The 10,926-nt window shown below is 52.3% G+C and overlaps 4 protein-coding genes across 4 annotated transcripts; 3 read left to right on the forward strand and 1 right to left on the reverse strand.

Annotated features, from left to right (window-relative positions):
- The first annotated feature begins 1,271 nt into the window (after window positions 1–1,271).
- On the forward strand, window positions 1,272–4,234 carry BJX67DRAFT_294427 (arrestin family protein). The gene is made up of 5 exons (XM_071026857.1): window positions 1,272–1,646; window positions 1,721–1,864; window positions 1,940–2,258; window positions 2,326–2,754; window positions 2,811–4,234. Exons 1-5 carry the CDS (start codon window positions 1,585–1,587, stop codon window positions 3,627–3,629), a joined length of 1,773 nt encoding a protein of 590 aa, XP_070881641.1. The 5' UTR covers window positions 1,272–1,584; the 3' UTR covers window positions 3,630–4,234.
- A 711-nt stretch (window positions 4,235–4,945) lies between these two features.
- BJX67DRAFT_294535 (PH domain protein) lies at window positions 4,946–6,863 on the forward strand. Its single transcript, XM_071026858.1, has 4 exons — window positions 4,946–5,166; window positions 5,238–5,363; window positions 5,433–5,525; window positions 5,580–6,863. The coding sequence occupies exons 1-4, from the start codon at window positions 5,029–5,031 to the stop codon at window positions 6,744–6,746; spliced, it is 1,524 nt and encodes a 507-aa protein (XP_070881642.1). The 5' UTR covers window positions 4,946–5,028; the 3' UTR covers window positions 6,747–6,863.
- A 555-nt stretch (window positions 6,864–7,418) lies between these two features.
- Window positions 7,419–9,025, reverse strand: BJX67DRAFT_294556 (uncharacterized protein). Its single transcript, XM_071026859.1, has 2 exons — window positions 8,429–9,025; window positions 7,419–8,338 (listed from the first exon to the last, which is right to left on the reverse strand). The coding sequence occupies exons 1-2, from the start codon at window positions 8,824–8,826 to the stop codon at window positions 7,621–7,623; spliced, it is 1,116 nt and encodes a 371-aa protein (XP_070881643.1). The 5' UTR covers window positions 8,827–9,025; the 3' UTR covers window positions 7,419–7,620.
- Window positions 9,026–9,657: 632 nt separating this feature from the next.
- BJX67DRAFT_365997 (uncharacterized protein) lies at window positions 9,658–10,908 on the forward strand. Its single transcript, XM_071030335.1, has one exon. It carries the CDS (start codon window positions 10,128–10,130, stop codon window positions 10,494–10,496), a length of 369 nt encoding a protein of 122 aa, XP_070881644.1. The 5' UTR covers window positions 9,658–10,127; the 3' UTR covers window positions 10,497–10,908.
- The last annotated feature ends 18 nt before the right edge of the window (window positions 10,909–10,926 follow it).

Genomic DNA, 10,926 nt, shown 5'->3' on the forward strand with positions numbered 1-10,926 from the left:
ATCTCACAGAGGGGGGATAGAGATTGGTGTCAGGTCTTCTGTAATAACTTTAGGTTGGAATGCCATCTGCAGCTTTTCGCTCGCCTGTAGTATGTAGACGACATCAAAGCGCTGAAAGTTAGAGGAGATGGAGGGTCGCAGTCACAAGTTGGGAAGGTCGGTCGCTTCACCGAGCATACCCAAATGATCTTCACACTCCACCTTCTCCCTGTCCCCTGCAGAGCCGAGCTTAGCTTGCGATCAGCCTGGAGCTACCAGCTGGTTTCATGCGAAACTTGTGCTCGATTCTGCAGTCTATCCCGTAGGATAGTCGCTGCTTTGCCCCTGCGGTCGGCTTCCCCCCGTCCCATAGCAAGGGGATCAATCGGACAAGACAAATTTATGTATGTGTCCCGCTGTAAGCCAGAATGTGCCTGTAATTATGCCACGACTTGAAACTGTAGCTGGATGTCTCTTTTGGCCATGGGATTGTCTTTGGACTAGAATTAAGTTCTTGGTTATCGCTGTTGTGTAATCTTTGTGGAATGTCTTGCATGGCATATGCAGACGTTGTTGCCTTCAGCACGTGCTGATGACACCTTCAAATTATTTATGCTCAGCTTGCCTTTCTGAGCTATTCAGGCTCGAATATTTCGCAGCTTTGTGCATATAATCAGCTATCCCGACCATCATGCTCGGATCGGGACATCTGGGGGGGATCCCGGAGCAGCTGGGAAGGGATGACCAAAAGTACTTCACGAAAGCAAAGCCGAAGCGGAAAAAACGAACATCTGATCGTAATGACAGCGCACCAGGCCAAGCCATTCAGCGACTTTCCTTGTGATAAGCCCGAGAGGCTGTGGCTGCCCGGGTCTCAGCCGATCTGACAGGGGCAGGTGAAAGATAAAACCAGATCAATCCCAGACCCAGGAAAGTCCTCTTGGGAAAAAGAAATCTCCAATAATTCGAATCGCAATCTTCTCGTGGCTTTCACGCCCCTTGTTCTCCCTCTTGTCTCAGTGACCGTCTCTCAGCTCTATGCTCGGAGCATTGCATCGGTATGTCTGTTTGCGCTTGCCCATGCTTTGTTCCAAGTTCGCTCTACCACCTTCCCTTTGTGATGGCTCTTCGCTCTATGCCGTACCTCAATCTGACGGTTCTCGTTGTATGGAGTACATATGCTCGACATCGGCTAACGATTCTGTCTCAAGACCAGCAGTGTATTTGTTTTCCTATCTTTAACCCGGTGCTTAGCCAACGGAATTGCATCATTCCCGGACCCGCCAGCAAAGATCCAACTGATGCCAATCGCCACAACCACCGCCGATTGACCCGTGGACCCGTGTGACGGAAACGGCTGTTTTGGGCGTTCTCCACTCAACTCACATCCTGGTGGGACCCCAAAGATTGGTGCTCAGTGCCCTATCTGGGTCATACTTTTTCTTTTTTGCCTTTTTTTTTCTTTCTTTTGCCAGTCTTCGTTCTTTATATTAGACCCTCCTCTTGCCTGCACCTGATTCCATTCCACACTCTGCCCTGCTCATACCCGACCTGCACCTTTCAACCCGGTGCTCTTCCTCGCCTTGTTGCTGCTCTGAGTTCGCCATGGCGCTCAGTTTCTTCAGTGGAGGCGGCAGTGCGAGTCATGCAAAGTACTTTGATATCCGGTGAGTTCGCAGCATCCCGGGGTTTCGGCCCTTGGCCCGAACTTTTTACTAATTCGCTCTTTTCCCCGACTCAGGCTCGACGAGGATTACATCGTGTTCCGTGGAGGTGAACAAGAGGCTGCCAGCGCCCATTTAAGTGGAAAGCTCATTCTCTGTGTGTCGGAACCGATTTCTATTAAGCATCTTCGATTACATCTGACGGGTATATCGCGGGTGTGGTGAGTGCTGGCGCAAGGATTCCCCTCCCGGAAGGATAACGCGGGAAAGGGTCTGCTGACACAAGCTTCGACTAGTTGGCATTTCCCCTCCGGCTCCGCTGCCGGCGGGCGCAAGAACTGGAGGGAGCGCGTGTTCTACGAGAAGTCTTGGAGATTCAGAGACGCGGGCAAGAGCAAGACGGAGATTCTCCCTGCCGGGAACTATGAGTATCCCTTCGATGTCATTCTGGAAGGCTCGATGCCCGAGAGCGTCGAGGGTCTCTCAGACACCTATGTCACCTATCGCTTCAAGGCCGAAATCGGGCGCAAGTATGCGAAAGACATCATCTTACGGAGACCACTCCGGATTATTCGGACGTTAGACTCGAGCGCCCTCGAACTTTCACACGCAATGGTACGACCATGTCTAACAGCCTCGGTATACTGGTCACATGTGCTGACACCTGCATTCTCTCTCACAGTCCGTCGAAAATATCTGGCCAAACAAAATCGAGTACTCGATTAGCACGCCAACAAAAGCCGTGATTTTCGGCACGACTATCCGAGTTGACTTCAGGCTGATTCCTCTCCTCAAGGGTCTTGGAATTGGGCAAATTGTTTCGCAGCTGGTGGAAACGCACGATCTCACACTCAACCCGGATGATCCAGATGCAATTCGCAACACTTACAAAAACACGAGGACGATAATTAACGATGAGCACACGATAGACGCCGATCAAAGCCTGGATATCATCGACGAGGCTGCGGAGGGGTACCAATTCTCACGCTTCTTGGAATTACCCAAGACCTTGGCGAGATGTTTGCAGGATACAGATACAAGAGGGATCAAAATACGACACAAATTGAAGTTCAGGGTCCAGTTGCTCAACCCTGATGGCCACATTAGCGAGGTACGGACACCGTACTACTATGTATCATCTTTGGTGATATCTAATGTCTTATATAGCTGCGAGCCACTCTCCCGGTTTCGATCTTCATCTCTCCGAATCTTGCGATCGATGATAACAACACTCTCGTCAATGTGACTCCACAGGCCACCCAGGCAGCAATCAACGACCTTGCACAACAGGCTCCTCCTTTGTACGGAGAGCACCAGTTCGATCAGCTGTATAGTGAACTCGATCCTTCCGGGTATCGGACCCCTGGCCCAGGAAGCGGCCCCGGCACTCCATATGGAACTCTGAGTCGAAATCTCTCTGCCGAAAACCTAGCTTCCATGAACGAAATTACCAGTACCGATATTTCCGCTTCTGCCTTGCACACTCGTCTCCAGAATCTGGACCCCCACGGGCAAAGTCGACACTCTCCGTCGGAGCATGATCACCTTGGGGTCCCCTCGGATCACGGCCCTACATCAGGCTCTAACACCAATACTCCTGGAAGCCCAGAGCTTCCGCGGAGAACCTCCGATGAAGTGGATCATGATCATCTGCCATCAGGAATGGCAACACCGTTCCACCCTCACTTTGCCGAACTGGAAACTCTTAGCCGTGTTCCCAGCTACTCGACCGCCGTTCGTTCCTCGGTGCGCCCGCACGATAGCCAACTGCCCGACTACCGAGCTGTGATTGCCGAGAACGTCCAGTTGTCAGCTCCTCAGTCGCCGCAACAGGTGCATCTAAGGGGTATTGGCCGTGGGTCAGACTCCTTCAGCACGCCTATGGACTTTTTCCACCGGCCGGGTTTCCTCCACTCTCGATCTCCCAGCCATTCCGACGATGAGCAGCGCAGGATTCGTCTGGCTCAGGCACGAGGCAGGGCCTGAACGTGCCAACGGACGGCAACTGCATAACTTTCTCTACTCCTTTCGGTGAAAGATTATATTATTCTTACGGTATATACTCCAAAATCAATATACCAGTCGCCCACCTTTCAGCGGCACTATATTGGAGCAGCCTTTCAATCTACGTCGTGATCCTTCGGCGGTCAATCGCAAAACTGCACCACCCATTTCATTCGGTTATGGCAAAAGCCTTCTCTAGCGCTGGACGCTAGTTTGCATTTTCATGGAATCTCCTAATCTTCTTACCGACGAGGGTAGCTACATAGCTACACTTTCTCATTGGACTCATATCTCAGCATTCCGGTCCCCGGTGATGGGGCCGGTTCTTCAAACCGCGTCATGGATTTAACAGAACGCGCACAACTCTTGACGGGCGTTTACATAGATGGACTGGTTTACGGCGGCGCATATACTACAGGTTGATCGGCCTACTATTCGTTGACGACAACAGATGATACGAATTATGCACGTGTATCTGGACTCTCCTTTCTTGCAATAGAACCATTAGCATTAGCATCCTCAGAAGAATACGAGATATGACGTTTCGTGTCGATCTTAACTGATGGGAGGGTATGAAGCAACTTGAGAGTAAACATTGACGTACCTCGAAGATCTCCCTGGACGCACGGTCCTTTTCTCAGCCACCCTCTGAAGCCCTTCTCCCTCTCATCGCTCGTCAACCTGGAGGAGCGGCCGGTTGAGCCCGAGAGAAGAGGACAAAATTGTCTTGGGGAGAAGAGCGTCAATCAGCGAAACACGGAAACAACGGGAGACTCCCAGAGAAGGAAGTCCCTGATCAGAATGCTGATCATAAAGAGGATCGGTGAATCGGACGAACGAGCCCTGGATCTTGGGGGCCGGGGCATTGGCCAATGCCAAGTCCCCAGCATCTCCCTTTGGACTTCCAGAACGGGCAGATCTGAAAGAGATCGTCAACCAATGTTGTCAGTGGCTAAGGCGGTGAGCTGCCCCTCCATCATCGAAAAGTCTGGACGTTTGCATCATAAGTCCGAAGTTTTCCTTCTCGTCAGCATTATTTCATTGTTCCTGGGGGAAGTAACTCATTATCCTTATTGTTTTGGGCCTATTTTCCCCTTCTCCTGCTTTTCTTCACTTGCTCTTCCCTCTCCCTTCCGGTCGGGCCGCCACGACCCACTCCTCCGCTTGGCTGCCATCAAAAGAAACCACCCGAGAAAGCTGCTGAGCCTCTTTTAGCTCGATCGCCTCGAGATTATTATTGTGGCTCCAGTGCTTCCCCTTTTCCCCAGGCACCACCGGTTCACCAGCCATTGATCGTGGCTTATTTATCATTCCCCGAATACTTCTGCCTTGATCGATTTCTTTCGGGCCCATATTTGCGCTTTCCGACTTTTAAGTCCTCATGTCGAATCTTAGCAGTCCGGTGGAGTCGCCGGCACTCCCGCACCGGTCTTCGACCCTGAGGACCGTCAGTACAGGACTCGAACGCCGGGCTTCATTGAGCGACGATGAAGCTATCCCTGGCTCCGATAGCAATGAGGTATGCTTGCTATGTTATCCTGGGCGTAACCTTTGTCTTGGACAACACTAACACCGCCTGTTTGGGTACAGACCACCAACCTTCTCCTCGAACGACTACGGGCCTGGAAGCATATGTGCGGATACCTGGAGGATTATGTATCTGTCACGGCGAAAGTGCAGAAAGGGATGTCGAAGGATTTCGAGAAGGTTCTGAAGGTCTGCGTGGCCCGGTTCGGTGATTATGGTATTTCTGCAACATCGTAGAATACTGATTTGGAAATCTAGACGGTGAATGAGCCGCTGCGTGAGGGCCACCATTTCTCTCAGAGCGTCGGGGGTGTCTCGTCGTTCTTTGAGAATATTCGTGCCAATACCCAGGTTAGTATCCAGCTATTTTCGTGGATACGGGAATACTAATAGTGCGGGGAGTAGGGAATGATCAATTTGTACACCGATGGGGAAAGGAACCTTCGGACCTCTGTGCTCCCTACGCTGGAAAAACTACACAAGGACATCAAGACAAAGTCGAAGGAGCTCCAGACTGGTGCTTCGAAGGGTGCAAAGGCCGTGGAGAAAGCTCGAAACCTCACCCAAAAGCATATTGAGCTTCTGGGCCAGCAAACTGCCGCGCTGGACTCGGCTGCCGGGAATAAGCTGGAAACGTCGCATGATCCGTACATCGTGCGCCGGGGTATTATCTACCGGCTTAACAAGCAGGTTATCGAGGAGAACAATAACCGACAGGATATCATTGCTGTGCAGAACAACTTCCAGCAATTCGAGGCGCATATCCTTCAGACCGTCCAAGCTGCCATGGAACAGCTCGTTGTCTTCATGAGTGGACAATCAGACCGCCAAAAGGTCATGTACACCGATATCCTTGCCACTCTGCAACGTATCCCTCCGGAATTTGAGTGGGTGAACTTCATCACGAGAAACGATTCCACCCTCGTCGACCCCGACGCCCCGCCAAGGTCCCTCTCAAACATAACCTTCCCCAACCAGGATCACCGCACAACGCAGCCGCTGATCCAGGGGACGCTTCAGCGGAAATCCCGAACATTGGTTAAGGGCTTCACCAGCTTCTTCTACGTCATCACTCACGCCCGTTACCTCCACGAATTCAAGGATAACGACGATTTGCGCCGGGATCCTTCTCCCGAGCTATCCCTGTACTTACCGGACAGCACCATCGTCTCCATCGACGAAGTGAAGCACACCTTCACAATCAAGGGCAAGGACGTGTCTAGCAATGTCGTCGGAAACGCCTTCCACACGAACACCGAGTTCATCTTCAAGGCGGGGTCCGCAAGCGATGCGAAGGAATGGTTGAACGTCATCAAGGAGGCTGCACACGCACCCATAGCTACAACAACTGCTGCTTCTAACGTGACATCACCCGTCACCTCCCCGGCCAGCCCGGCAGCATCTACTACTCCTTCGCATCCACCAGCCTACGGCGAGAAGGAGTCCGCCTCGCAGAGCCCAGTCTCCCCGCCGGCCGTGACCCGCACAAACACCACCACGACGACGGGTAGCAACGTTGCCGAAAAGGTGCCCTCTGAAAAGACGGCAGAGAAGGACGCAGTGAAATCTTGATTTTGACCACATATTTTTCTATGACGATTTAAGAAGCATATCATTTTCCTTTATGCTCTGATTCTATATATATGTTTTGATTGAGTGATCGCATCATTGCTACTTGCATGGGATGACTCTGCCTTGTCCTTTTGAGTCGATATATATCTTGGATTATGATTATATCTCGGTTTATCCTTGGCTATTAGCTACTATATTTTGGCTACCTTAGCAAGCAAGAAGCCTTCATGCTTTCAGAGAGCATTTTGTCTCCGTGTTATGTCATACCCCTCTCCAAATTCTAATTCGCCTACCATTGGGAAATAGGGCAGAGGCACGCGACGAGGAGCTATAAGTACTTGCTCTGCACTCACTTCGTACCCTAGTTGCAGTAGTATTTCGCCCAAAAACTTAGGTGGGAAATATATGACCCTCGATTTGGGAGTTCCCGAGTCTGCCTGAGACCTTTTGTAGTGACGAGACGACGACATGGCATGGACGGGATTGACAAAGAGGATATAATTTCATATATGCATGGAATCATAATCGGATTGTACATGTCTGACATCTACTTCACATCTTCGGTTACGCGCCCGCGGCCAACCTGACCTGACCTGATCTGAGCGGAACTGGCCAGGTCGAGGCTGCACGGCGTAGCACCATCGTACTCCGAGTACCTTGCTCACGGGTGAAGTGGACGAAGGATGCGTCACCCTTAACAGAGTCGATATGGAACAGGGGTATTATGGATTCAGCACGAATCATAATGTCCAACCAACCAACCAGTCCGCGTGCAGGCGCAAGCGAAGATTTGGACATGGTTACGCATGGAATAGATCAGTGAATAGATGGATGTGATGAGGACCGAGGGGACGCGGGGAATGATTGAAAAAGCTCAGAAATCCTCTGGACTCTCTAGGTCCTCTAGTTTCTGACTCAGGAACCGTCCCAGGGCCGCGGATTTGGATTCCAGCGCGAGTAGGATAGCGGGTGGTGTGGAGAGGTTCAGGCTCGCTAGGCGCTCGAGGTCTCGCGAGCGGTCGACTTCGTATTGTGTTTCTAGCTGCGCTTCTGTCATGTATTCGCATTGGGCTGTGGATGCTGATGTTGACGCAGGTGCCGAGGTCGGAGTAGAGGAGGTGTTGTCCCCATTGGCGTTGGTCGTGCCGTTTGCCGGGGCATGCGTTTGGAGTTGTGGAGTGGATGCAGATTTACTAAGGTCCACGGAAGAAGCGGCCGAGCCCTCCAGCGGGATAGCGACGTTGGAATTCGAGTCGCGGCTATGATGAAGGTTGCCAGGTTCCTCGGGAGCTACATTCTTAACCTTGGACGGCCCGACGGCGGCAAGGAGAACCTTATCTGCGATCCTGGTCACGACGGCAACCAGGTCGTCGAGCTCGAAGACGATTGAGCCTACATCGCCCAGAGATACGGACTGGGCTGTGACATATGAGGAAGGGTGGCTGGCCGGGTTTACACCGGTGAGATTACCACTTGAGGCGGTTTTAGCGTAGCACGTGTACGCAGCTCCGTAGGTGGCACTTAGGTTTCGGAGTTGGCGAGATGGAAGGGATGAAGCGTAGGCGAAGATTGCGCCGTTCGTGGCGAAGACACTGGGGTGCTCGTGGTTAGCAGAGGAGGTCAATCGTGGCATGGACAGAGCCAGGAGAGGGGGGAAACGCAGAAGGGATGGATGGACGTACAAGATGGATGTGATCTCTGGGGGCGAAAGGTTGTCCTCTAATAGATCGGAGAGGGCCTCCGCGTCGAGCATCTTGATATCGGGTAGACCGGGTATCATGGTGTCGTCTTCCACGTCGTGGTGGTCGTAGCACTCGCCAACCGCGATGTCTTCTTCCGAGTTGTCTTCGTCGAGCTCCCAGCCTTTCGGCGGGGACCAAGAGCAGTCTTCTGGGAAGAAGAAGTGGTTGTCCCAGTAGTCTTGGTCGTCGATGTCGTACTCGATCGGGTCCGGCGAGTAGTCAAGGAGATCCTGCGCGTATTGGACCTGGCTGCGCGCCCAGTATGGACGGTGAGGTTCGGAGAAAGCAGCAGGTTTATGCGAGAAACCAGGGCGGACTGGATGCTTGAATTCAGCCATTTTGCCACTTATAGTGAGGAGGGAAGGGGGTGCGATGGAAGTAGAGGTAAGGATATATAGTACGAAGAGGAACTCGCCCGGAGGAAAGAACACGACAGGAGAAGGCAGGAGGGTAAGAATGAGTAAGGCAAGGCTTATAACATGGATGACACAGACAGAGATGAGGTCGGACGATGTGGATCGCGAGTCAAGTCAACAGTCACGAAGGATGCCAACAGTGGATCGTCGTACGAAGGGGACACAGGAAGGGGGAAGCCATGGTCTTTTTCAGTTGCCCCCAGAGTCCAGCTGGGGAATGAGCACGGAGCACCATTGGGATCTAGGCTCAAGATCTTCCCGAGCCATCGCCAACTGAACGAAGAGATTGACAGATGCAGACGACTCAGACGGTAAGGCGTTTTAAAGAACATGGGGAGGAAGGCTGAGTGGGGGAGGGGGGAGGTTGAGCGAGGCAGCAAAAAAGGCTACATACAGCTGCCGCAGGGGAGGAATGTCTGATGCCTGGGCTTCCGGCTGAACAGAGCCACCGAATGAGAAGAGAGGGAAAAAAATGAAAGGGGAGACAATCTGGGGGCCAAGTGAAAAAAGAAATAAAATGGAAAAAGATAAATAGCCAAAGCGAAACTCAAATGGGCACGATTTCATTTGCAATGACGGGTGGGATTCCCAGCCCCAGGATGACGATCCGGGAGAAGAGCAGAGAAGGATCCACGAACCTTGCCCAGAGTCAAAGCCTCAGGTGAGCGCAGGTCAGGCGATAAGTACGTTGATTATTGCAGCGAGCCGTCTGGTGAAGGTGATGTTGGCGTCGAGAGTCATCATGGTTGGGTGTGATGGGTCGACTTCCAAGGTTGGACTGCTGGACAGGAAGCTGGAGCTCTTGGGATGTAGCCTTTTCGGGTATAGCTCCAGTGCCGCCTTAGTCAGGTTGATGGAGTGCAGCCTCAAACACGGCGGCGGAGCCCATGTTTAATTGACAACACTTGCAGACGGAGTCTCCAGGCAGATTTACAACGCAGAATCTCGAGGAGCATCAGATGATCCAACTTCCAAACAACGGACAGACAGCCGAGCTAAGCGTCGTATTACCTCACAGAAAGGGCAGCGATGACTTGCAACATGGGCTTGGGGATTCGTCGTCCAATGAAGCTTGTCGCACTGGGGATCTGAGCTCAACCGCCAAAGTTTCTCCTTGCGTTTTGCGCGCGATGGCTTCTTGTCTTTAATTTTTGCTTTCCGTGACTGCCGCGAGTCAAATCGCGAACAGAGTGCTCCGTGATGTCAAAAACTAAGATTCCTGAATGCGTCAGATGGAACTTGGTCCATTCGTCAGCAGATTCAGCATTCAGCGTGAGAGATTTTTCGCAACCTGCATGTTTTCTTTTTCCTCCTCCTTGCCGTCCGTTGTCTGCCGTGTCTTCGTGTTCCAAGGTTTCCCCCCCGGCCTCCTCCTTTTGGCATCTGCTGCTGTCGTGCTGGTCCTTTCCAAATCCAGCCTAGCCTTCGTCATCTCAGAGACGTCAGCCCTGGAGATTGCCAACAGATGCACGTCTGGGGCTGCTCCCCCATCGCATCAAGAGGCTTGGCTTTCAGCAGGAGTTGAGAGGATTGCTCGTGTCATTTCTCTCTCCCCAGAAAAGGGAGATGCCGAGGCTTCCCTCCCTCGTTAGCTTGCAGCCGGCGTCATCAAACTTTTCAAGGATTATGGAACGGTCCTGCGCGGGAGAACCCTTTAGTCGCCTCCACTTGGGCCCATGGTTCCATCGCAGTTATATTTCGCACTGCGCGGTCAGCCCTGGGACACAAACATCGTAATATCCGGGGTCCCGTTTTCGCTGACTCGGATGTCAGCGGAATGAGGTTTGACGAGGGACCGTCGACGCCCTGGTGGGTTCCTTTTCGCTGATTCTGGCGGAAGGCTGGCATCTCACTTCTTGATGAGTGGGATGGATTCTTGAGCAAGCGGGCACTGGAGAGACCTGGATCGTGATGGACCCGTGGACACCCACGCCCATTTCCCTTTTCGGCATTGAACGTGGACGTCCACGGGTGCAGGAGCGCACCATCAGGATAAAAAAGCCTCAATTTTTTTTTTTTTTT

The sequence above is a fragment of the Aspergillus lucknowensis genome (genome assembly GCF_044049455.1).
Source record: "Aspergillus lucknowensis strain CBS 449.75 chromosome Unknown BJX67scaffold_64, whole genome shotgun sequence".
Lineage (NCBI taxonomy): Eukaryota > Fungi > Ascomycota > Eurotiomycetes > Eurotiales > Aspergillaceae > Aspergillus > Aspergillus lucknowensis.